At 41.0% G+C, this 27,840-nt stretch overlaps 1 protein-coding gene across 1 annotated transcript in view; it reads left to right on the forward strand.

Annotated features, from left to right (window-relative positions):
* PI4KA (phosphatidylinositol 4-kinase alpha) overlaps window positions 1–27,840 on the forward strand; it is a gene marked incomplete at its 5' end in the record, with an annotated part of 2,160,482 nt that overhangs the window by 784,676 nt on the left and 1,347,966 nt on the right. Inside the window, 2 exon segments of the mRNA XM_044068731.1 lie at window positions 21,458–21,594; window positions 22,852–22,985. Of these exon segments, the coding sequence (XP_043924666.1) occupies window positions 21,458–21,594; window positions 22,852–22,985 (271 nt within the window).

Genomic DNA, 27,840 nt, shown 5'->3' on the forward strand with positions numbered 1-27,840 from the left:
TTGGCTATTACTTCTGCAAGAAGGGTGTCTGAGTTGCAGGCCCTTATGGCAGTAGAGCCCTTTTGATTTTCCATAAGGATAGGGTATCATTACGCACTAATCCTTCTTTTATGCCTAAGGTGGTTTCTAGTGTGGCTTTAAACCAAACTATTCATTTGCCTACGTTTTTGCAGATCCTCAAAATAAAGGGGAAAAGATTTTGCACACTTTAGATGTACACAGGCAATTGCGTTATTATTTAAGCAGGACTAAGGATTTTAGGCAGTCTCAGCAATTGTTTGTTTCTTTTGCTTTGAGTTCACAGGGCAAGCCTGTGTCAAAACAAACTATTTCTAGGTGGATTGGCTTTTGCATTGCATTTTGTTATTCCCATCATGGCAAGGAGATTCCAGCTGGGATTAGGCCTCATTCCACTAGGGCTACTGCCACTTCAACAGCATTTCTAAGGCTGGTGGCAACTAAGGATATTTTGGAAGCAGCTACTTGGAGTTCAGTGCATACTTTCTCTAAGCATTATCACCTTCCTATCTACTCTAAGTCTAGGGCTGGTTTTGCCACAGCTGTTTTGCAAGGCATGTTGTCAGCTCCTACTTCCTTATGATTTGCCAGCCTCCCTTACCTCTGCTTTGGGATTCTACCCAATAGTCAGGACTGCAGCAATGGAAGACGAAGAACATAGTACAGTTTTGTACCTACCATAAATGTAGATGTTCGAGGATTCCATTGCTGCAGTCCAATTTACCTCCCTCCTTCCCTCTGTATTTAGGGGTGGTTGTGTAGGTGAGTTTACATGTTTATATTTTTGTATATATTGTTGTATATATTGTACATGTTTTGGTGCAGGTTTTTTGGGACTTGTCTTTTAGGGTCTTCTGACATCTGGGGCAAGAAAAGACTGAGGATATGACGCCGGTCATGCGATTAGTACCCTGACGCATTGACGTCAGTCTAATGCGCCCTGACCGACGTCAGCCTTATACTCTGGTATTCGGGCCGACTGGACGCGGACTATACCCAATAGTCAGGACTGCAGCAATGGAATCCTCGAACATCTACATTTATGGTAGGTACAAAACTGTACTTTTCTGTTACTGCACAGATATCGATGTTCTCCATGCTAAGGAGAGTTTTGAGTGCGTGCATCTTGAGGTTTAGACTTCTGGCGTTGAGTAGCATTACTCTTAGTTTCTTATCCCTTGTGATACCTATGGAGGTGGGTTTGTCTTTTGAGCCTTGCCTAAAAAAGGCACTATGGGGGTAGCAAGAGCCTTTGCCAATACCAGAAAGCCCAGGGGTGACAGGTGCAATCCGTCCCTAGCGAAGCATCGTGGCTTGTTGAGCATGTCATCCCAGGCTGACAGGCATTGGATCCCCTTTGAATGACACCAATACTTAAGCCAATTGTTGAAATTGATCATCTTGTCTTCATATTGTGGCATCATTCTTGGTGAGGGTAAGATGCTACTCAAGCTCAGAGTCATACCGGCCTGGGCCACATGCTCAGAGAGCTTCTCTATGTCTCTTTTAATGTAGTCGAGGGAGGTACGTCTCAGGTCATTCACACCAGCATGGACAATGACTGAGTCATATTTGTACTTGCCTTGGAGTGACCTGAGTGCTTGTGTTATGTGGCGGATCCTAGCGCCCAACAGGCAGCTCACCGTGACCTTCTCCTTGTTCAGCCTGGTGAGCGGGACGTCAGTGTGCCTGATGATAGTCACCTATTACAAGTGTATCAGGTGTGTTGTTTAGCCTTAAGGGCTGTGACTGTTCGGCACACTGGCTTTGTGAGCTATGTGTTGCACGTGTTTTGTTTTGGGGTAGCGGTTGCTTGGGTGTCTGCTTTGGAGGTCTCTGCTGCTTAGGCAGATTATTATTTAGAGCCTCCGAGTATGTTTTTGTGTGTTTATGTGTTAGGTTTGCTGTTGTAGGTCTATGTGAGACTGGAATTGTAGTGAGTGTGGTTTCCTTCTCCTCCTGACTGGTTACGCCAGTACTGAGTTGAGAGAGCTTAGCCTCCAGTTTGGCTATATGGATGCATCTCTCACATGTATTGGAATTTGTTGGGAGGAGGAGAGGGTTGTCTGTGTACATGAGGCAGTTGTAACATTGCCTCAAGATTTCCAGATTCACCAGCTGGACCAGAGAGGAGATTGACAACTGACCTTTGGACATGCTAGAATAGTATTGGGAATTTCTTTATAATTGAAAAAAAAAAGGGCCAATGGGGGAACAAGGCACTCAAGGGGAGTTTGTGAGGGTGCAGTGCTTTTAATTTTTTAGTGCTGACTTACATAATTGCTTTAGTGAGCAAGTGCCAGGTAACTTAAATGCAATGTGTTACAGGTGACTTAAATGCAAAAACGACAAACAGTAACTTTCTTTTAAGTGAAACAAGGAAATAAGTACAGTAAACAATGCAGATATCACTAGGGATCCACAGAAGTGCTGAAAAGACGCGTTTTAGGTGGTATTAGCGTTTCAGGGAAATAACAAGCATACAAACAAAGCTAGATTCAGCAGGCCTGGATCTAGTCTATGCTACAGCAAACAAGGTGTACCAATTTCAGTAAGAAACAGTTGAAATATGCAGGCACTATAAGCCTTTAACCAGAAATTCCCAGCTCAGAAGGGCAGAGTCCAGCCTCTCCTCCTACAAGAGTGCAGACCACTTAATTAACCTTCTTAATGTAAAATAACTGGCCTGAAGCCCAAGTGCTTAAACCAGAACTAATACACTTTTAGAATAACAGACACTGAGCCCTCAATCAGCAGTTCCCAACTTAGAAGGATGTAAGCTACCTGTCCTGCCACCACAGTGCAGGCCACAAACCTTCCTAATGTAAAACAACTGGTCTGAAGCCCAAGTGCTTAAACTAAAAGGCTTAGAATGAGTTACACCAAGCAGTAATAAATACAACTGAGTACTTTTAAGATGACGCAAAAGCAAAATAAAGTAGGAAGAAACACAAATACAGTAAAAGCAGAATTTTTTTTTTCAGAAAAGTAGCAAAAACAGTAGTAAAAACAATTCACATGCAGTGCAAGCTGGCACACTTGAATATGTAGCAATATTAGTCCACACACAGTTTGAAAAAATGTAATTAAATTAAAAAGGACTAAAAGCAAGTGCAGAAAGTGTTTATTAGGTAGAATGAGGTAAAGAGATGGGACAGGGGGAGTGTCCTAGATCAAATCTACAGTGGGGTGGGCACTGCAAAAGCCACCAAATTTAAACTACAACCAAGAACAGGGAGTGGGTGGTGGGGAAGACAGTTTCAACAGAGATAGATATGAGGAATCACAGTGCAAATTATAACCAAAAAAATATATATACTGATATCTGTATATTTGCAGTAAGACAACAGATATCGAAGTAACAATTTAGCTCTATAATACAGAATAATACAAAAAAATATACTCGGCTCTATATATTTGCAGAGAGTCTTGTAAGGCTGTCTCTCAACAATCCAATTTAAATGCAGGCTGCTATTAACAGCAAATTAAGGGAACCTTGAGTTAACACACAAGCTATAGAAACTAAAATGAGGGAGGGGTGGGGAAGACAGTTTCAACAGAGATAGATATGAGGAATCACAGTGCAAATTATAACCAAAAATATATATACTGATATCTGTATATTTGCAGTAAGACAACAGATATCTAAGTAACAATTTAGCTCTATAATACAGAATAATACAAAAAATATACTCAGCTCTATATATTTGCAGAGAGTCTTGTAAGGCTGTCTTTCAACAATCCACTTTAAATGCAGGCTGCTATTAACAGCAAATTAAGGGAACCTTGAGTTAACACACAAGCTATTGAAACTAAAATGAGGGAGGGGGGTGGGGAAGACAGTTTCAACAGAGATAGATATGAGGAATCACAGTGCAAATTATAACCAAAAAAATATATATACTGATGTCTGTATATTTGCAGTAAGACAACAGATATCTAAGTAACAGTTTAGCTCTATAATACAGAATAATACAAAAAATATACTCAGCTCTATATATTTGCAGAGAGTCTTGTAAGGCTGTCTCTCAACAATCCACTTTAAAAAAAAATAGATATTCATTCTTCTGTTAGTATTCTCAAATGTTTGTCTTCCCTCCTCAAAATCACATTGATCCATATCTATTAATTTTGACAACATGTTTGCCATTCTCTTATATCTGCTACTATAATCACTTTATAATTATGTTTTGAAACTGGTGTATCTCAAGCTGGGTCTGACAGCCATCATAACTTTCTTCCAAAGACTGAAACTGCTGTTTTTTTAAAAATATTGTAAACCCAAACCCTCCCAATCTTTATCACTTTCTCCCCTTCTAACTTGCAGTTTTCCACAGGAAAACCATCCCAACTTGGAGACTTCCCTGTTTGATTATTCATTAACATTTTATAGGTTCATAGGTACGAACCAGACGTAGCTGTCTTTGAGAGCCATTTTTAGTCTAGCTGGTTTCCCTTTTTGTTCTCGAATTAACCTATCGCATTTGGTTATAGCTTGGCCTTACCCATCCCATGGTTGATAAGTATACATTGCCCCAATGAGAATAACTGAGATTATACAATAGATAATTTGAGGAGACCCACCCGTGCAAGGGATAAAGCATTTAGACACTGCCTCTGCCCATTAATAGTACAGGGAGTAGTTGGGTAAATTTTCTGTTTCCCAACCATAGATCCAAGTGTGCTTGAATATATACAGGGATGAACGTTCTTATGTGGATGGTGAGTCTGTTCCAGATCAGCGGTATCTTCTGCAAGAAACACCTGTCCCTCCACACTGTTCTGTTGATGTTGCAGAAGAGGTTTAGATCCCTAGACAGAGCATTTCTGATGTCATTTGACTTACTGATGTGCAGTAAATCCATCAGTATTCAGTCAGAGTATGCCAATTATGCTAAACACAGGCCACCTTTCAGCAGTCTGATGGATACCGAGTATAATGGCAGGCCTTTGAGTCTGTCCATTTAGGACATGTTGTTTAGGCCTTTTATCCTTTTAGTAAGGTATCTCTGTCGTCATTCTAGTTGTTGCATGTGCCTGGGCAGATGCATGCCTAACGGGGCATTGTATTCATTGATTGACCTAATGAGGGCTGAGTAAAGAGGACTATGACATCCTTAGATGTAGACACAGTTCTTTGTTTATAAGCTGTGAAATATAAAAGGACTTTCTTACAGCAATGAACACATGTTGGTCAAAAGTTAGGTCACTGTCCACATAAGTTCTCAATTCCTGAACAACTGGGTCAACTCTTAGTGGTGCATCGCCAGTATATTATCTCATCCCTTCCTACCTTCACTATTAATTCTTAAGTCTCATCTTTCTCTAACTTCCTTTCATAGCTAAATCTGCTTTCTTCTCTCCAAATCTGTCTGTAGTAACATTGCTGTTTACACCTTACTCTTAATATAATTCAGTATAATTTAGTACCCTTTGCTCTTGTCTCTTCCTGAATTAACATTGACATCCTATGATAAAACTGGTAAGGCAGTCATTCTGGTAAGAAGGTGTTACTTTCACATATTCTGCTTGACATTTCTTTTGAATTTGTTTCTAACTTGTGAATTACATGCACACATTTAATGCTTGGCAGGCTGATCTTGTATGCATTTGTTGCTTCTCATCCCTGTTCGAACCTATGTCATATTTTCCTAGACTTTTTATTTGTGTAAAAACATTCAGGAAACTAAATACATTTTAAAACCCTTCAACCTCATCTGTCTCACAGTAAACCTAAAAATCTATGTATACTTTTCAAAAAAGAAAGTTACCCTCCATATAGGGGCAGTTTCCCCAAATAGACATTTATATCTAGCAGTTGTTTGTGCTTATTCAAAAGTTAGGTTTAACCATGCTGGAAGTACAGGCTAGAGCCTGTGTTTTCTTGTGCACAGGTACCATTTGTCCTTATCTGTATTTCCTTTCCAGATGTGAAAAATATCTTGGCATCAGTTGATCTGTAGCCTTAAGAGACCTCAAGAGTTTAATTGGTGTGATTTTTATTGACAGTAAAACACTGAAGACATTCATTTGTAAATAGAACTATATTTAACCTGCAAGCTTTGCCCCTCCAAAGTAGGAGTTTATTTTAAATTCCATCTGTGCAGGTATTCAAAGTAATTTTCATGTTGACTAAGAACTTGCATAGTTTGTAGTGTAGGTTGCAGTGAGCTGTGCAGGTATAGTGAGTCATTTTAGTACAATGGGTTTTAAGCTACATTCAGGATGAAGTCATGTAACGAAGTAATGGAGTAAAACACTGACGGAACATGTATGAAAATGATTCAAGACTTAAGGAGGTTTTGAATGCGTCTATTTATGTGAAGTCTAGAGAAGGTGGAACCGATTGTACAAATTGGTGGTCATAAGATCTTATGGCATGTGTAAAGACACAAAATATATTTATAGAATGCAGATATTCAACCAAAGTTCCACATAACTGTAAATATTTATTTTCATACATTACTGTAAACATTGCATTTTAGTAACAATTTATCAGAAAGTACAGGTTACATTCCTGACGTTTCATCAGCTGACTGCTATGTTGCATTGCCATATGTGTACAAGAGGTGAGTAATCCATTCTGTTTATTTGATCATTTCATTTCTAAGTTAATTAACTGCTTCCGTATTTTATTTATTTAATGTAAGTTAAGTAGGTAAATGGACTGAACTAGAAGCATCAGTTTCAGCCATGATCCCGGGTCAAAAGCAGTAAGGTAATATAAATGTGGCAAAAAATATTAATCGGTAGTAAAATTTGCAAGAAACATCAAACGGAAAACAAGTGCAGTTATAAAGTTATTTACATTTAAATTTACCAGTCGTGAGCATAAAATAGTTATAAGTAGGAAAATACTAGCTTCAAACAGTAACCATCAGTCAAAATACGTAGTGGGTGACGAGAATTAACAGTCTATATTTGATAAAATCGAGGCTCTGTGTTTTATGATGAACTGATAAGAAAACGTACGTAATAATGGTATTATCATTTGCATGCACAAGACTTTGAAGGAGAAGAATGATGCTGTGTAGGCCTTTTCTTTAGCTGCACAGGAGCCTTGTAATACTGAACCAATGTTGGAACAGAGCCCAACTGGAAGGGGCAAAGAAATACAAAGCTGTATCATCCCCTATGTTTTGGTGTTAGTTTCCAAGACTGGAGCGTCTTTTACACTAGGCATGAGTGAAAAGGTTCTTTCCTTAGTTATTTCAACTTTCGCATAAGAGATGTGAAGTGATCCCAAAATTTGTAACATGAACATGAGAGTACATAAAAATACATCAGGGTACTTTTAATAGAAAGCTTGCACCAAACTTAAAATGTATTCATGTACAACTTGAAGTTCTTGCTTTCACTGTAACACATGTAATAGACCAGGAAGTTACACAGCAAATTCTGAGAAGTCCACTTCTCTTTATTGTCAGAGGAAAACAGTCATACTTTTTTGCATTGATCTTGTTCAATGTTTATCATTTGACAGGAGTTGTGATTAAACATCAGAAAAGTAAAATGCTGCATTATCCAACAATGACTTCACATGTACCAGTCTTCAGTAATGCATGTTTTGTTTGCCAAAAATCCTTCATTTTCAAAAGGTTAAGGGTGATTAGATTAAAGCAAGGACACTGATTTATTTCAAAAAGTAAGTGTTCTTGTTCTCTTTTTTTCATATTTATTTATTTTACCTTTTACAGTGTTTTTCCACGTTTTTTTCCTTCCTCCAGATCCCTACTCTGGTAGATTTTTCTTGCATATATGTAATGTGGATGAGGTGGTTTCTGGATATGTTCAAAAGGTTTCCACATTACTCATACAACAAACTTAAGAGTTGAGAAGCCGTTTAATTGGCCACCTTTCCTGTTTCCAAGTCTTGCAATGTGTAGCTAAAGGCAGGTGTTTTTGTTTGGAGCCTCCTAGCTGTCTGATGGTCATTAACACACAGAAAGAATATAGCTTTTTTCTGAGGTCTTTGGAAATGTTCTTTATTTTTATGTTGTCTTTAATTATTCATTTACTAATGTTATTGTTGCAGACCTCTGTGATGAATCATGCTGTGTGCTCCTCTTCAGTCTTTTCTTTCATTATCAACTACTTTGTCACACCCTAATACTGGGTGATTTTAACTACCCTGCCATTAACTGGGAAAACTACTCATGTCCCAACACCTTTGCGCAACGGTTCTTGGAATTCATAAATTCCAACGCCCTGGATCAACTAATCCATAGTCCCACCAGGGGCTCCAATATCCTAGACCTGGTCATTACCAACATGGGAAATCAATGCTTCATACCTATGGTCACCCCCTCGTTAGTCAGGTCTGACCATAAGCTAATCACCCTTAACATCCACATCCCACCCCCAGTAAAGAAACCACCATAAAAAACTTCTCCAAAGCCAACTTCATGCTACTCAAGTCAGAAGTGACAAACTTCATGACACCCATGCAGACGGGAACTGAAAGTTCAACTGCTGAGTCCTACACTAAGACACTGTACGAGCACATCCACTCATGCATGAATTGTGCCATCCCAAATAGAACCAAAATGCTCTCATCCAAAAAAAGGAAGCCAATCTGGATGTCCCCTGCCATAAACAAACTTTACAACAAAAGGAAGAAACTTTTGCAGAAAAGAGAAAAATCCCAGGATGCAAAAAACTCCCTTACTAGCCTCAGTAAGAAACTGAGATGCCTCATAAAATCCTCCAAAGCTAGTTACGAAAATAAAATTGCCAAAGATTCCAAAGACAACCACAAAGCATTCTATAACTATGTCAAGAATCTAAATGGCTATGCTCAGATCTAAAACAGAATGGCATTAAATATACTGATCCAAAGGATATTGCCAATATCCTGGCAGATCGATTCAGTGCCAACTTCACCCCCGTCTCACCCCCTAAATGGCCCATCTCAATACCAGAAGATTGCCAAATTCCAGTAATAACAGCCACACAGGTACAAAACGCACTCTCTAAAGCCAAGAATACAGCATCCATGGGACCAGATGACATCCCGGGCTGTGTACTACATGAACTACAATATGAACTGGCACCTCACCTAAGTGTCATGTTTAATCATAGCCTCACCTCAGGTTTCGTGCCCACTGAGTGGCGCAGAGCTACAGTTATCCCAATCCACAAGGGGATCCACCTTGGATCCCGGAAACTACCGTCCCATCAGTCTGACAAGCCTCATCTGCAAGGCCATGGAGCGTATTATCATGGAACTTATAAACAAAGACATTGGCAACCTTCAAACACTGGACCCCACCCAGTTTGGGTTTGTGAAGGGCCGATCTTGTCTCCTGAACCTTATTGACTTCTTTGAATCAGTCTCCAGAGCCATGGACAAGGGTAAGGTGGTCCACACAGCCTATCTAGACCTTGCCAAGGCATTTGACACCATACCCCACTCTGGAATCATAGATAAACTTACTAAGTTGGGCATTAATCCCTATGTCACCCAATGGGTTGCTAAATGGCTTACTGATAGAACCCACACTGTAAAAGTAGCCGACTCCAAATCCAGCTCCAGACAAGTGACAAGTGGAGTACCTTAGGGTTCAGTCCTGGGGCCACTCTTGTTTGGCATCTACTTCTCTGAAGTACAGGTCAACACTAAGGGACTCAGGCTAACAAAGTTTGCAGATGACTGCAAACTGGGAGCCATTATTGAATCCCCAAATGATGTGGATACTCTACAAAAGGGCCTTACAGAAACAGATGCTTGGTGCCAGAGCCATGGGCTCAAGCTCAATGCCAAGAAATGTATTGTTATCCCATTTGGGAAAAAACATGTATCCATGAATTACCATATAGGTGGCAGTACACTAAACACAGAAAGTGTGATAAGAGACTTAGGGACACAGGTGGACAGTGGTCTCAAGTTCGATAACCACATCGCCACAACAGTCAGGAAATCCTTCTATGTGCCACACCTCATCACAAAGGGCTTTTCATCCAGAAAAAAGGAGGTCATTGTCCCACTGTACTCATCCCTCATTAGACCCATTATAGAATACAACGCCCCATTTGGTATGTACCTCTCAAGACATCTGCAACAACTGGAAAGGCCTCAGAAATACCTCACTAAAAGAATCACAGGCCTAAAGCAGATGCCCTATGCTGACCGCCTTAAAAAACTCCAGCTATACTCTGTCGCATATCGTCTATTCAGAGGCGATCTCTGCTTAACATACAAGGCCATGTCAAACCCAGAGCTGTTGGACATGCTACACTTAAAGAAATCCCAATCCCTCAGAGCTACACGCTCCAGGGATCTAAACCTTGTCATCACAATAAACAAAACATGCTGGAGGGATAGGTTCCAGACCCAGAGACTCCCCAGACTCTGGAATAGATTGCCCATACATGTCAAGCAGAGTGCCTCTTTGGACCTCTTCAAGAGGAACCTTGACGATTGGATGTGAGAAAGGAAATTCACCCCAGGGATCACGTCAGTCGCCCTGCTAGACAGGGGTCCAGGAAAGTAAATAATGTGGGAAGAAATAGCCAGGGAATTGTTATGGCTAGGCTTGTATAGGCCCTAGGGCTGATAGCCTAGTACCAACCTATGAACATATTGCTTTTTTCTCCAGTGTGCTCTTTTACTTTGTGTCTGTTTTTACACAGTTCTGTGATGTTTAGCAATGTTTGTGATGTATGCTGTGTGTTCAGCCTTTGAAAGTTGCTTACTACTCTAAGACTTGTTTCATTCTTTTCTGACCTGGCTGGATTGTTGAAGGATGAAAGGATAGGGTTGCTGGTCATACAAATTCCTACACACTAGTCATTGATCACTCACTGCATGAACATTCTCTCTTGGCCCACTGCAGTTTCATAAGTCAAACTTTAAGTCATTTTAGTCTCGAGTTACATCAAGCTGTGTAACTCCGTATGCTCTATTCTGGTTGGAATATGATATAAATCAGATGTTTCCTTAACTCTTTACTCTCTTTAAAGAGAGTCTGAAGTTTATGCAGGTATTTTGTATCCTCTAGTCACATTTTCATACTTTTTCTTATTTTTTTTGGACTTGGAAAATATACTGGTCTTATTTAAAAAAAAAATGTTTCTGTTAATGTTACTGTACATTTTCCAATTCTTAAGTTTGTCTTTTAAAATTTTGAACTTGGTTTTATTTGATTAGGAATAACTGGACGTTTTGAAAAAGCATTCAGTCTCAGCTACATCTTTCTGAATGTGGCACAATTCACAAACTGCTTCAGTGGGACATTTTAGAAAGTCTGCAGTTTGTCTTATCAACATATGTTTGCTTGAGTGTGTGGGCATCCACTCAATCTCTAGGTGGTTATCTGTTGGGGACAAGTTGTGTAGACCAGTCACTTTAGGCATTTTGTTTCCTCTTGATAGGAGACTGTGCACCACAACCTAAATGCTTTGTCAGGGCTGGTCATGTGGCAGTGTAAATATTTGTTCTAGATAATGTTGTAAAAAATGGATGAGTACTTTGACCTGTGACAAGGACCCCAGCTAACAGTGAGCTGGATCTGTGTGCCTGCAGTAAAGCCCAACAACCCTGTGTCAGTAAGCTGCTAACCTTGCAATCTTCAGTTGTCCATCCTTGGTTATCTGAGATTGCTTTGCTGGACATAAAAATAAAACCAATGAACCTGCCAAAAATTAACTAAAGTTTGCTACCCTGAAAACAAGTTCAGTGACAGGATGCAGAGTGGAAATATTCAGCCTGATGGTAAAGAGAATGCTGGACATCCTGTGTTTCTAGGTGACAAGGTAGGAGGGCAGTGCAGCAGAGTCACTTGGCCTGGTATTCAGCATCTACTACTCAGGAGGAGGATCGATTAGAAATGGTTTGGGAACTATGGAGAAAGAAAGAGAGAGCGAGAGACTCTTCTGAAGACAATGAAGTCTGTCAGGCGAATTGGTGACAGACTCCTGGCAGGCAGACTCCAAGTATCAGGACTGAGATTTATTCATAATATAAGCTTATTCCCCACAGGAGGGTTGTGATGGCATGGAAGAAGGGTATTCATGCAGCAGTTGCAGGATCTCTTAGATGTAATGAGACAAAATGAGCTGGTGCTGATAATGGGAACCTGAATGTTCAAATTGGCACCAGTAGAAGAGAATGTAAGAATTGCCTTGGCCCACATGGGTAAGGAAACATTAGTAAAGGGGGGAGTGCATTCTAGACTTCTGTCTTGTAAATGACTTGATGTGGCTAACACATGGTTCATCAAGAGAGATGATCATAAGATCACATAAGTAGTGATCAACTTGCAAGTCAGGTAGAGATCCTCCCAGTAAGTAAAGAGCACTGGGGTGGAATCAGAAATTGCACAGTCATCTCTAGTGAAGCTCTCAGCTTTCAGCATAAACCACTTGTGGGCACAATTGGCAATAAGCAGTGGTCATCGAAGGTGCCAAGGTAGTCAGAGACTAGACTGAAGACCTGGAAATTATTTGGCATGAAAGCACAGGAGTTGAAAAAATATTCAGGGCCCTAGCACCTCAGAAAGAAGAGGAAGTAAGTGGAGCTGAAGAAGAATGGCAACATTTCAAAATGGCATGTGTGAAGACAATCGAACAAGTATGTTAATGAACCAGGTATGCAAATAACCTACCGCAGGAAAGCTGGTGGTGAAATGCAGAAGTCAAAGAAGTTCCCAAAAGAAAGGTGTCATGCATAAAACGTGGGAGACAAAAAAAACAGACCAGACTATGAAGAAACTAGATGGCTAACATAGAGATTGAGAGTATATATGTAGTACCAAAGATTAAGGCATTAGGGAAGCTCTACTACCTTATGTAAAGTGAATTAACAGATGGCACAAAGAAGCTCTTGGGTTGTAAAAGAAAAAAAAAAATGTTTTATTTTTGTTGTTTTGCATTCAATGACCTATAATTATAATGTCTGATATGAGCGGCTACTATGTTTACTGCATTTCTTGTATTAATCCCACTTGTTACTGCATTATTTGTATTACTGTTACTTGTTATTGTTCTTTTCATGTCCGTTGCATTCACTGTTCTACTATGTAACCTGTTATTTTTTTTACAATCTATGGTAACACTGTTTACTATGCGTCTGGGAGCTTCTCTCCCCAGGCCTCTGCTGAAAATGGGCCTTTTTATCTCAGTCGAACACTGCCAGTAAACAAATGTAAATAAATAAGGCAGTGACAAAAAGATAAAGAAGATAGGAATGAAATGCTGTTCATAAGGGATGCTAGTAACAGTCTGCTCACTAGTCCACATAACGTCAAAAGTAACTGTAAGGAGCACTTCCAGCAGCTTCCGAGTAAAGAGTATCCCACAGAAGTTGTACTGCCCCAGTACCCTGCCTTTGATGAAAGAGGAAGGAGTCCACGCTAGAAGAAGTGTGTAAAGCAATAAGGAAAATGAAGTCAAGGAAAGTGGTGAGCCCAGATGAAGTCTTGGGAGACATGATCAAGATATCGGGTGAGTTGGGGGAGAAATGTCTCTTGGGGTACTTTTGATATGGGGAAAAAGGCTTTTCCAGGTGAATCGAGAATAAATCAGTCTTGTACCAGTGTAAAAGTAAGTAAGGGATATTCTCCTGCGCAGTACAGAGGTATCAAACTCTTGTCACAATTTATGAAAGTGCTGAAGAGTGAGATTGATAATTAATATGTAGAGTATTATAAGAAAGTAAGATGAGAGTTGAATATTTCTGATTCTTATCAGGATGTAGCACAGCCAACATTTCAAAGATGCTGCAAATGAAGAAAGAGTCCAACTGGGCATGTTTAGCCCCAAGAAAGCTGATTTGGGCAGTCCTGTGATGATTTGAAGTCCCATAAACATTGGTAGAATTTGTGCGGGCTATATAGAAGGACCTAATGGCACAAGTATGAACAGTGTTTAGATTCACACCAGTGGGAGTGGGTGTGCATCAGAGTTCAGGTCTGAGTCCATTGATGTTCATATTGATGATGGACTACATTAGAAAACAGGCCAGTAGGGCAGATCAACAAAGTTCCTGTATGCAGTTGATGATGATGATAATGCATTACAAGCGGACTCTGAACAGGAACTTCAGCAAATGATAGGGCATTGGAATGCTAAACTGAAGGCACATTGGGTGATGAAACTGAGTTGAGACACAACAGTCATTGTGGCAACAAATGAGGAAATTGGAAGAAGCTGAAAACTGATGTAGAGCAGGAAAGGGTGGAACAGATTTATCTGCTTCAGGTATCTGGGACCGAAGGTGGAGCAAAGAAGTCTAAATGAGGAGGCCAAAGCTAGAATCAGAGGTACCATAGCCAACTGGCACAGTGTCAGGGTTACTATGTTACTATATGACAGATGAATGCCAAAAAAGCTGAAAAGTGTGTTGCGGGAAACAGTGGCATGACCAGTGCTTCTGTATGACATAGAGATCTAGGCACTGAAGGCGCAGCATTTGAGGAAGCTCAAAGTGATGGAAAATAAGTGCCTTAGGCAGTAAGATGCACACTGTAGGACAGATAAAGAAACAAGGATATCAGAGCAAAAGCCAAAGTAACCCCAGTTGCATGGAAGGTCAAGGAGAACAGATTTACATTAGTTTGATCACGTGCAGGAGAGCAGATTTTGGAGCGGCAGAAAGAAGAAATGAAGATGCCTCCCCAAAAGATGGATGAATTGCATGAGAGCAGACCTTTGACAGTCAAGCATGAAAGAACCTAGCCCTAATTCCTAGTTGCTCCAAATTACTGCTTGATTAAGTGACTTGCTGAAGGTCACTTAGTAGGTAAATGAAGGTGAAAAGATTCAAACCATGAACCCTTGGCACATGACGCAACTCATTAACATGTGGGAGCTTTACTCATCTGCCCTGTCTGTCTGCAAACATGACTGTCAAAGAAAGTTGGAGAGTGGCACTGAATCGAGAGGTGGTAACAGCTGGTGCAGCACCTTAATCCCATGTTGAAAATGGGGAAAAGGAGGTTAATGGTATATGAGAACTGTATTGCTTGGCAGTGTCAGGACCCGTCAGCACTCAGTACATCAAAACATTTCACTGGCCCCATCAGAAGCATTGGAACCGAACTAAAATGACAAAAATACTGATCTGATGTCTCTTCCATCTGTTCCTCAATGAATGTGTTATCGGATCAGTCTCAGATCTGACTTTGGCCACTCTCAGACTTTGAAGCCAGAGCTCTGGCATCTCCCCTTACCCTGATATAAAAATAAAAGAAACCTTTTTTCTGTTAGCCTTCTTAGTTCACTTCTGGCACCTTATTATTGTAGTTATAGTTTAGTATAACTTGGTTATATATTTAGTGTGTATGTTTAGGATGGACATAGTTTTTTCAGTTAAGGTGTGCAGTGTGGTTGTTATGGTGTAATTGTTTATCTTTCTATATATTTTTTCTTGTTCTTTTTCTTATTGTTATTATTTGGATCATATAGGACTTGAGTGGATTTTCAGTTATGTCTGACAAACCTTCGTGCTTCAAAATATATGTGGCTTGCAGTCAGAAAATACCAAAATCGAACACAGATGCAAAGTGCATCTGTTGTTTGGAGGTCGCCCATCTGAATGAACAGTGTAGTATTTGTGTGGCTTTTGGGCTTAGAGTATTACTAAAGAGGAGAAACAAACTGGTTATTAAGGAGCTTCTCTTTGCTTCTGTGGGGGAAGTCCCCCCTGTTCACTTCTTTACCTCTTCTACTGCTAATCCTTTGGGTAAGAAACCTTCTGATAGATCGAAAGTTGAAGAGTCATGAGAAAGTCAAGAAAAAGAAAAATCCAAGAAACCAGAAAAGCATTCCCCAGATTGCTCCCCTTCTTGCACTCCAGCACCACAAATTTCAAAGCCTTCAGATCTAACTTTTGTGTCAGATCCTGTTATTACTGGATCTGGTACTCCTCCCTTACCAGAGCCATGATTTTCACTGGAGCCAATGTCACCGTAGTTGAGATTCCCCAATTCTTCAGGAGAGGCCTCTCCATTGGATCTCTAAACCTTCTTCCACAGCTTCTTCTCTCCACTCAGTGTGGTCCTCCAGGAGTCTTTCAGAAGCTGACATGGATAGGATGATGAGGAAGTTGGCCAGGATCCAAATCCAACTGGGGGGTTTCCAGTTACAGTCTCTGTTGGAGCCAGAGAAATGGTTCCTTCCTCTCATCAGATTATTTTTGCTTCCTTGATCTGTCCTTTGGAATCAGGGCTGTTAGGTCTGAGCATACCATGAGGTATGTCCATGGTGGATCCAAAGACGTGGTCATCTTCTGCTCAGGAAATATCTCAGATCTGGGTGGCTGTGGGTGGCGCTGAGTGCTGTGTCGGACCTGGGGGGCAGACTTGATTCAGACTCTCAGAGCAGTCCCTTTGCCTCAGAATTTTGGCATTGGATAGCTCGGCTCCAACATCTGCTTTGGAACTGAGCCGAGCTGGATTTCAAGACGAATCCTGATTGGGTGCCCAGCTCTTCCTGTTGAAAGGATTTCTGGTTATGTCTCATGGTCTGCCTTCAAGGCTTTTAAGAGAGTTCTTTGTCATTCTAGGGAGCAGACTTCCTTCTTAAGTTCGGATCCATTCATCCCCCACAGGATTAACCTGGGTCCTGATCTTGCACTATGTTTATCATGTTGGGACATCCAGTTTCCAAAACTCTTGAATCCATCCACGTTAAGGACCCCAGTCAGATTCCGAGTCCTCCCCAGAGCATCCCACTGAGGAGGTTCTGCAGAGGTATAAATGCCAAAGGAGGCACACTGATTCCCTGCAGGAGTCCCTAACTGAAGATTCAGACTTTGTTGAGGAAGAGGAGGAGTCCCTGAGATCTCTCCTTGAGGATGTTTCATTCAGCAAAATACTAGAACTACTCTGACAGAAAGGGGGGGGGTGGTCCTCAGAAGTTCTGTCTCCAGAGGAGTCAGTATTTCTTGAAGCTTTTGGGGCTGGCCCATATACTTCGAGTGCCACATCCCCCCATGGCCGAGATGGTGGATTTAATCTGTAAATGGGCATGGAAGGACCTAGGCATGACTGAGTCTATCCCACATAATTCCATAAATACGTGGTTTCACCAAAAGACTGCCTTATTGGAGCAAGGGTCTGGCCATTGATACTGTGGTGGTGGTCACCGAGAAGGAATTGGCTGAAGAGTTCCACTGTGCATCTCCTTAGCAAGGAGTCTTGGGGATTGGAGAGATTTGAGAAGCAAGACTGTTTATCAGAGACTTTCTCTGTCCGGTCACTGAATTATCTTGCACACATTGCTCACATCTATAGAGATTTGACCAAAACGCTCTCCAAATCTCTCTCAGGGTCCCTTTCTGCTGATAAAAAAATATCTGTGGACTCTCATTCGGCTGCCCCTTGATCCTTGCCTAATGTCTTGATGTGCCCCTAGGGCTGCAGGCACTGGTATAACCGGTAAGAGACATGCTTGATGCACATATGTGATTTTGCAGAACACACAAAAGGTAGGGAAGAAACTGCGATTCTAGAAGTCTCAGTGGTTTGTATGTGACACTCCTGGAGAGAGAATTCCCCACAAGGCAGAGAGAGCAACTCTAATGGTGGACATCACTCCATGGCAGAGGTGGCCTGCAAAACCATGGATTTCTGGGTCCATTCTCTGATGGCCCTTATCAGTGTTTCTGAATGGTTACCCATCTGCTGCACTCTGGCGGCAGTTGAGGGACACTTATCCTTGCTCCCCACAGATTGGACATCTGTCATTCAAGATATCTGCATACAGAGGATCATAACCAGATGCTACTCCATCCCATTTCTGTACCCTCTAGTGCATTTAAAGAAACTTTCCAGTGTTCCACCCTCCCAAAGGGAGGCAACAGCATTAGAAATAGAAAAGCTGCTAAAAATCGAGTCATCCAAGAGGTCCCAGCAGACCAGCAAGAATTTGGAGTGTACTCAAAATTATTTATAGTGCCAGAAAAGAATGTCACTTGAACAAGTCTGTGAAACAAGAAATTCTGGATGGTCACAGTACACTTCATACTCCCATTACTAAGGTAGGACAACTGGGTGTGGTTGATAGACTTGTAGGATGCATACTACAGTATAAAAATGGACAGATGCTGCAGAAGGTTTCTCTGTTTCAGGCTGGGGGCCAATAGTTTCCAGTTCAGAACCCTGTCCTTTGGTCTCACCACACCCTTCCTTCGGGTGTTCATCAAATACATGGTAGTGGTTGCAAATGTTCTGACTGTTCTATACTTGGACACTTGACTCATAACACCCCCTTCAGGAATCATCTTTTCCAGCCTTCAAACAAAAACCTATATCGTTTTTAGCCCCTCTTCCAGCTGTTTTGTATTTTCTGGCATCTCTCTTTCACAGTGGAGCCAGTCACTCCATTATTAAAGTGCAACTAGCAACCATCTCCAGCTTTCTTATTGGGCAGAGTCATTCTTCCTTCACTTGCATTAGACTGTTCAAAACCTTTCTTAGGGGTACCTTCCTTCCTTCGATCTCCACTTAGAGATCATGTCCCTCACTGTGTCATTACCATTTTGTTACAGGCCTTAACTGTTCTCCCTTTGAACCTGCAACCAAAGTTGACTTAAAAGTTATTGATGTGGAAAACTTTATTTGTGATAGCTAACACCTCTGATGGGAGGGTTTTAGAGTTACACACCTTGTCTAGTGAGCATACCTATCTGTGTTTCCTCAAGGACAGAGTTGCTCTTAAAAACTAATCCTTCATTCCTTCCTTCCGAAGGCAGCTTATTATAGGTTCATAGGTAGGTACTAGGCTATCGGCCCAAGGCTCTAAGTAAGCCTAGCCAACAAGGGTCACTGGCTTACGCCACCCAAGAAAGTTATTTTCCTGTGCCTCTGTCGAGCAGAGCCACAGAAGTGATCAGCGGGCTGTATTTCCTATTTCCCATCCACTCACCAAGATTTTTCTTGAAGAGTGCTAATTTTACATTTTTTTTAATTTTTATTTATTTAACATGTGTTAACCGGGAACATCAGACTTGGAACAAAGCCAATTTTCAGCGGAGACCTGGGGAGAAAGGCTTCAGATGCATGTCTTTGTAATGTGGGAGGAAACCGGAGTACCCGGAAGAAACCTACACGAACACAGGGAGGACATGCAGACTCCACACAAGGCACCCCAGCCGAGAATCGAACCAGAGAATCTCTCGCTGTGAGACGACAATGCTACTGCTGCACCACTGCACCATCCAAAAGTTCGCTAACGATTAACTTTGCTTGACATAGATGGGTAGCTTGTTCCAGAGTATGGGAAGTCTCTGGGACAGGAATCTATCCCTCCAGCATGTCCTGTTTCTTGTGGTGACAAGGTTTAGGTCCCTAGAGCATGTAGCTTGGAGGGATTGGGATTTCTTTAGGTGTAGCATGTCCAACAGCTCTGGGTTTGACATAGCTTTATATGTCAGAGAGAGATCACCTCAGAGTAGGCAATATGCTACGGAGTAAAGCTGGAGTTTTTTGAGATGGTCAGTGTAGGGCATCTGTTTGAGGCCAGTAATCCTCTTTGTGAGGTACTTCTGTGGCCTTTTTAGCTGCTGCAGATGTCTTGTGAGGTACATTCCAAAAGGGGCATTGTACTCTATAATGGGTCTGAGTGTTGAGTAGAGGGGAACAATGACCTCTTTTTTTTTTTCCTGGATGAGAACCCTTTTGTGATGAAAATAAACAGCCTTGCAGGTCTTGAACCCCAGGACCTTGCATACCATAACCACATCAGTTTACCCCTGTTTACCACTAAGCCATCTAAATCAATCTGTCAACCTTCCTATTTTCTTACCAAATTTCACCATTAAAGGCAAAAATTTGTTACATTTACTGGATGTACATCACCAACTTTGTTGCTGTTTGCATCATACTAAGAAGATTAGAAAGACTAATCAATTATTTGACTCCTTTTCCACAGCAAAGCTTGGTAGAGTGATATCTAAAGCAATACTGTCTAACTGGTTATCTGATTGTCTCTGATATGTTTACAAAGAGAAGGGTTTATCCTTACCCAAACCTCACAAGGTTCACTCGACTCTGTGGCTATATATGCAGCTTTTTTTTCTGGGGTATCGCTTGATGACATTTTTGCTGCTGCTACTTTGACCAGTGTTCATACCTTCAATTCTTACTATAAATTGGATTTACAGTCAAGGTCAAGAGCCTCCTTTGGTTTTCCTGTGCTCCAGAATATCATTCCATAAGACTTCCCAAGTGTGTTAGTGACTGGGGTCTCCGTCCATTCCTGAATGGATGGGACAGAAGACAGCATCAGAAACAAAAGTTAAGTACTTGCCATGGTGATAGATCTGTGTTGTATGCTTCTGTCGTTCCTCAACTTCCCTTCCTCTTTCCTTGAGATTTTTTTCTCATGGTTCTTCGATTAACTGTGTTGAGCTACCTTGGCTTGATCGTGTACTCTTCTCGTTTTGGAAGCTGGTTTTCTTAAGATGTGACATTTGGCCTTATCACTTTGGGGACAATGTCCTTTTCACTGGTGTTGGGGCAGACTTGATCTGAGGTGCAACTCTCATTGCATGGGGTTATGGATAAGGGGAGGAGCCTGAGCACTGGATCCAAAGTCTGATCTGAGATGTATCCAAGTAACCCATCTGTGATGTCTGCTTTAGTCCTTTCATCTGATCTGTCATTATGGCAAGTAAATAACTTTGTTTACCATTGATAAAGCCAGAAGGCAAAACCTGGATCTGTTATTGGTTTATTCCATGATTCAGGAATTAGTGGATACACAACTTGAATTTGAATATGGTCCTGGATACATTTAATGATATATGTAATATGTACGTATATCTATAAAACTTCTGTGCATTTTACCTGCCATTTATGATGCACTGTTTAATATTAATGGAATTTGTTGGGCATTTAACCTTCTGAGACCTTCTTTCAGAAATCCCTTAATTATCGTTTAGAGACTATTATTTTCCTACACATGGAGTGACTTTTTTGTACTTGTAATTTTTGTACTTTTATGCTGAGTTAACTGTGTTGCTCATATGTTGGGCACGTAGTTTGTTGGTGTTTGCATTTGTCTTTGCCTATTCTTTTACTTACAGAGGTCCAATTCTTTATCTTGGTGACAGCAGGAAAAAGTGCACTGTTGGAAAGTTGTACTGCCTTGAGGAGGAGAGGGCTAAAAGAGAAAATGTGAGCAGACCAGTTTTTTTTTAAGGATTCTGTTAGCAAACAGACCTGTAAAGCCTTATTAAGGCACAAATTTGCTTATGAAATAGAAGAACAAAAAAGTTAGACAAGTTTTCCAAGTTGCACATCTTATGGAACAGTTTGTTTTCCACTTAGGTGTATGGGCTTTTAGATCAGTGCTTCTGTACCTGTTCTTTGTTTTACATTTTATTAATTCATTCATTAATTGATTAATGTTATATTTTATTTATTTCATTGCTCTATTTTTGTGGGAATGGCAAATGTTAACAGCAAGGTTAACTATCCTGCTTTTCTTTTACCAGGTTTGTGGCCTGAGGAGTGGTATGAGGGTGTGTGTGAGATAGCAACAAAGTCTCCGTTATTGACCTTCCCCAGTGGTGAGCCGCTTCGATCAGAGCTGCAGTATAATTCTGCCCTGAAGAACGACACTGTAACTCAGGTAGGATTTATTTTTGCTTTTTACTGTAGTCTTGACATTACATAGACTTTTGTACTTTTCTGAAGTTCACAATATAGGTTAACAAGAGTAGCTGTTACTTTAAGAACTGTATACATGCTTAAAGTCTGTAAAGCTGCAGGACAGTTGATTTGCAGAGGTGAGAAACTTCTGTGTCTAGTATGGAAGGGGTTGTAGCTAGCTTGATAGGTGAAAGCAGTAATGTTTTGTGATTTGCATATTATGAAACGTCAAGTCAAACTTTGGGTACATGTGTAAGAAGGCTGCTTCTCACCTTTCCCAGACTTTGGATACATATATTGTGAGATGTGCTGGCCCAGAAAGGAAGTTGGTATTTATAGGTTCATAGGTTAAGTACTAAGCTAACTGCCCTTTCGAGCCATTTTAAGCTTAGCCAATTATCCCTTGTGAGACTCAAACCCTGCACCTTGTGTTTGTAAGGCAAATACCTTAACCATTAGGCCACCCTCCCAACCCAATTTGATTATTTATTTTAAATTAAACAAGGAATTATGTTGCTATAGGGGTTGGCATTACCGTAATATTTTTCAATTATTCTTGGTCATCTTCTTTGTGGTGGTGCTGCGGTAGTGTTGTTGCTTCATAGCAAGACATTGTCCCGTTCGATTCTCAGCTAGAGTGTCTTCTGTGTGGAGGCATACGTGAATGGGGCGTGCCTTCGTTGAAGGTTGTGCGTCAGGGCTGGTAACCCGGTATGTAAAAATCCACTACCAATCATTAGCGGACCGGAGTTCCACTGTGGCGAGCCCTAACCGGGAAAAGCCGAAAGACACAACAAGTCTTGGTCATCTTCTTGTGACAAAAAGACCTACCTTGTTGCAAACAGAATCTGAAATGGAGCATTAACACAGAATATTTGTACTAAATTCATGCATAGAAGCATATATGCAAGATAGAAAGCGTGTGTATGTTCTACATGCAGTGGCAATATTTATATTTAAAAGACTGACTGAATCTTTATTGTTCACATTATCGGTTTGGTTTGGTAATTTGAATTGTTGGAATGGGGTGGTACCATGTCGGCCTAGTGCTTATGTGGTAATATAGAGAATCACAGTTTGGTCTAGCTGTGCACTTCTTTGCAGCTTTGCTTACATTTGCCAACTGCTAGGAATCGGGCCTTAGTCTGTGTGACAGTTATGCTTATTTGGTTCGCTACAGTTTTCTACACATTTTTCATTATTTTTCTGTTTGTTTTGCTAATTTGTTTATTTACAGGCAGAGCTGATTGAGCTAAGGAGTACCATCACTAACCTGCTAGATCCACCTCCTGAAGCGGGAGCTTACATTAATAAACTGGATTTTGCAATGTCCACCTATCTCCTGTCTGTGTACCGCCTGGAGTATATGAGGTATATTTATCTTTGGGAATATTTACTTTATTTACTATATGATATCCTGGTTCCATCTCCTACTTTGGTCCTCAACATCCCCTAATGAATGTCACACCCATTAATGTGGTACCAGTTTCTAAGAATGTATTTCATGTGTTGACATGATTATTTGGTTGGGTCTTCAGAAATTATCTTTATGTTGTGATTTCTTTGGTAATCCAATAATTATCTTGTACTCTTTGGCACCATTTGCTGTTATCTTCTCATCAGTAATTTATTTAAATAATGGTGCTATTTGAATGTTTTCATGCCTGATTTTTTTGTATACGACCCATTAGATCAATTTGCTAACTGGTTGCCACACCAGTAAATAAGTGAAAGTTAAGGTGCAAATCAAATATGTACAGCAGGACCTGGACTTGCAACATAGAGGGATGAAGCCCTGGTTACATCCCAGATTTGCCCTTTTCTGGGAGAGAGAGAGATTGCTAGGCTCTTGACATTGCTGACGCATAGGGGTGTCTGGGTGTAATGCTTACCTGAAATGATAGTGTTCACTCCCAATACATTGGGTAGGGATGTCCCTGCTGAGTCAGGGAAGAGGAGTTTTGTGTGTGTGTGTGTGTGTGTGTGTGTGTGTGTGTGTGTGTGTGTGTGTGTGTGTGTGTGTGTGTGTGTCTCTTCCCCCAACCAGGCAGCAGTTGCGAGTCTGCAGGCTGCTAGTGTATGTCTCTCTGGGGTCTAGCTAGCTCACTAACTCCCTCCCACCTATTTCTCTTTGAAGGGGAATGAATCAGCCTGTTGGTCTTCCCAGGCAGGAAAGAATGGGCCACAGGACTATCAGTCAGGGTGGGATACTTGGCTCCTGCCCCTGCAGGGTGGAATTAAAATGTGCACAGTGGGGAAATTTGATGCTAGACTTTTTTTTGTCTACATTGATCAAGAGAATTCTGTATATCTGTACGTTAACACACAGTTCTGCTTATGACTTGCATACTATTTTCAGTTTTTTAAGATTGTCACGTGCACACAGGCTGTGTGTAGGACTGTGCTCATTTCATAGTGTCAGGTGATGTCCTTCCATATCACTGTTGCAGTATTCTTTACCCAAGCCCAAACATCTGGCCAGTATACCAAAGCCTTCAGTTCTTATAGGCATTGTACATCACATGTATGCTCCACACACAGGGCATAGGGCATAAAGGTGATGTACGGACGCACACTTTCAGAATTTTTTTGCTACCAGTCCAAGCACCATCAATGAATGTTGGTCTGAATACCCCTCTGCTGTGCTGGTTACTAAGCTGTGTACTCAGGTAAGTGCCTCATTGGGGATTCTTCTCTTTCTTCTATTTGTTATTATGTTCATGTTATCCAGAAAAGGGAAAATGTCAGTGTAGGAGGCAGATTCCCTATGAAGATCATCACAACCAGTATCTGTCTTGTTTGTGTTCTTCCCACGATCATACGCAGTGCTCTGTTTGCCAGGCATTTGTGCCTAAGACTCTACATAGTCATATCTACTCTTTGTCCATGTACATGGAGAACCAACATCTTAAGTTGTTGTCTCAGGATGCTATGGTAGAAACTTCCCATCTTGAGGGTCAGATGCTTGCAAGAAGAAGGCGAAAAATGCTAGGTGTGATCCAGATGCTGTCCAGTCTTACCTGGATGTTTCTACTTGAGGCTGGTGAAAGTCTAAAGGACCGTCTGGTAGTTGCTTTGGATTCCTCTGGCGGAACCCCATTAGAAGTCAGAATGGATTTGGCTTCTCCGACATCTTCTGAGGCTTTTCAGATGTTTGTACCTGACATTGCTGGGGAACTTCAGCTGATTATATCTGAAGAACCAAGGAGGATTCCTCAGATCTTAGGGAGTTGATTCCTGCAACCATTATTGAGTCACGCCAGGGGTCTGATCCTCAGAGTATTTCAAGCTGATGTACCACAAAAAAAAAAAGAAAAAAAAAAAAAACGCATATTTCCCCTGTTCTTAAGGGTCTTCAATGTGAATGGCAGGATTTCACTCTGGGCATATTTGATGCTTTGATGGCCTTGAAGTCTCCTCAGTGGATCTCTGTTCCTACTCCTCCCTGGTTTTCCACTCCACTCAAGAGGCCTAGGGGAATCCTCAGATAAAGATCCGGACTCAGGGGAAGAATCCTTGGCTTATTCTTCCTAAATGCCTTCCCATTTGACCTCTGTACCCCTTTGGAAGAGCTCTCCTTTGGGGATACCATTGCCTATATGATGGATTATTTTAAATAGGATTGTTCTCAAGTCTGTGATTTTCAAAAAAGATGGTGTCTCCCAAATCATCTGCTGTTATTCCTGTTCTGGCTGCCTATCTGGATGCCTTCTCTGCAATGTCTGAAATCCCTGACTCTCCTACTGCATCTAAGGAGCCAGATAGATTCTTTAAAGTGCCTGAGGAGTGCAGGTTCCTTTATAAATGCCCTTCTACTGGCCCTTTTGTAGTGTCAGTTGTTAGAAAAATATGTATTAACATATGTTTGCAATGCTTATTTTAAATAAGGGAAGATTAACACGTTTTTATTCTATATGCAGCATTAGTTCTATTTGAAACTGAAGTACATGCTTTTCTGAAATTGTGCTTTCTGACACTGCAAGATGCACTCTGACCTAGTTTGCTAGCACAGCAAAATACATGTTTATGCCTTGGAAATGTACTGGAAAGCAGGTGATTTTCTGCTAGGTCAGGAAATTAAATGGAGAATAATAATTTCTGTAGATCCATTCATTATGGACAATAAGCTCTGTTCGTGCTAATGAAAAAGTGCACAAGCTGCAAGATAGTTAGATACTATAAACAATGAACTGCTTCAGAAATCTGTACTTGCATTGTGCTTGAATTAGCCATAATACCTAGACTTGTAACATCACATAGCAAGAAAGTTATAATTGACCGGTGGTCGTCAAGGCCATCCTGTTTACTGAAAAATCTTTTTTTAAACTTTGAAGAGTCGGCTAGAAATGTGAGAAACATCTGTAAAGTAACAGAATTGTGAACTGGTGATCTACTACGTCAGCTTTTGGTCTTTTTGAAGTATTTTTCTCTGACATTTTTTGGTCCTTTGGAGCCGGAAACCCTTGTTTAGCCTGGGATCAGATGGGCCAGGTGGCATGAAACTGCGCAGGGAAGATACCACATCGGATCTTCTTCATTGAAAGACCTCCGACTGAATTGTCGTGCAAAAGAGGCCAGCCACTTTTCTGATCTACGACTGAAGGCGGGTTCCGTTTGAACAGTGAGTGACCAATTGCTGAGGCTCGGGTAAGGTGAATCTACTTTTTTCTGTTTTAGATCAGGGACTTGATTGTATTTGTTCTGTGAGAATTTTTGTTAAATTCAGGGACAGAAATATTGCTATCTTGTCATAGATCAGGGAAACAGAATAAGTAGGCAGGTAGTCTGAAGAGACTGTAAACACTTGGTGGTATCACATTAAAAATAAAAGGGTTACGTAACATTTAAAAAGGTTAGAACAAAATGGGTAATACGTGCACAAAAACGAAAAGACCCCAAAGCCCACCGTTAACCGAAGACGCAAAATATATGCAATCACAGTGCGCTGACAACGTCAGATATTATACTAAATGGGTTAATAAGTATGAATTTGATGGGAAACTAGAAAGATCCTCGCTTATCAAACTTATTAGACAGCTAAAAACCAATTCTAAAGGTCGGGTTAAAAAACAGCGTAAATTAGGAGTTCCTCAGGCACACAGGTGGATTGAGGAAGCAAACCGAAGAGAACAAAAGAATAAAAATTCAAAAGCAATGTTTCTAGACAAAGAGGATAATAACTTGGTTATAGCATCGGCCCCTCCGCCCTCTCCGGTTCTGGTTCCCTTACCAGCTCCCTTACCAGAATATGAAGCAAAAGAACAAACTGACCCACCTCCACGATATCCAGTTGTTCCTATAAAACCACTGCCGTTTGTTAGAGATCCTATCGAGACTAGGTCTCGAACACGTAATTTAAAAGGGGATATTGAATTATATCAAATGAATGGAAATTCACGGGCTATGAGTGAAGAAGAGATATGCCCACTCATAGAAGTACCAAATCCTCAGGCAGGACAAGAAGGGCAGGACCCAACTCTCTTAGTATACAGACCGTGGTCACCGGAAGACATCCGGAAAGCCACAGAGGGAATTCCTCATCCAAAAGTTAATTTTAGAAAGTTCTTAGAAGACTTACAGGGCATGAGATTAAGTTATCACTTATCACTTAAACGGAGAGGAAGTAGAAAAAGTAGTCAGACAAATAGTAGGTCCAGATTGGCACATGATCAGTGGCAACTGGAATCCCCGTGACGCTGCACTTAGGCCCCTCCCACATAGCAGCGCAGAACTAGATCACAGAGTGAAAGGTCTGACGGACCGAATTTCTGAGAAATGGAAGCCTAGGGCAGACTGGACTTGGCATTAATCAATGCATCCAACAAGAAAGTGAAACTGTTGATAGATATTTTGCCAGATTATTAGAATGTTTTAATAATCACTGTGGAATGCAGGTGCCTGAAGACCAGACACAAGATTCCCCATATGAGCAGCAGTTAAAGAATGCATTTTTGAAAGGCAGTATTGCACCCATAAGTAGTTTCATTATTAAACATATGGTAGATCATCGTACAAGCAGATTACAATCACTGCTTGAATATGCTAGTCATGCCGAGAGGCATTTTAATAACAAAAAGAAAAAGAAAGCCCAAGTATTTGCTGTGGAAGATGGAGAAGTTTATTTAGTACAGTCCGGACAAAAGGGCAAAAAGAATGCCCAGGGAAACAAACAATCTGATCAGCGATCAGAGGACTTTGAAGGGAGAAAGAAAAGAGGTGAGTGCTT

Source organism: Protopterus annectens, chromosome 4.part0 (assembly GCF_019279795.1).
Source record: "Protopterus annectens isolate FY-2018-M chromosome 4.part0, PAN1.0, whole genome shotgun sequence".
NCBI classification, from domain to species: Eukaryota; Metazoa; Chordata; order Ceratodontiformes; family Protopteridae; genus Protopterus; species Protopterus annectens.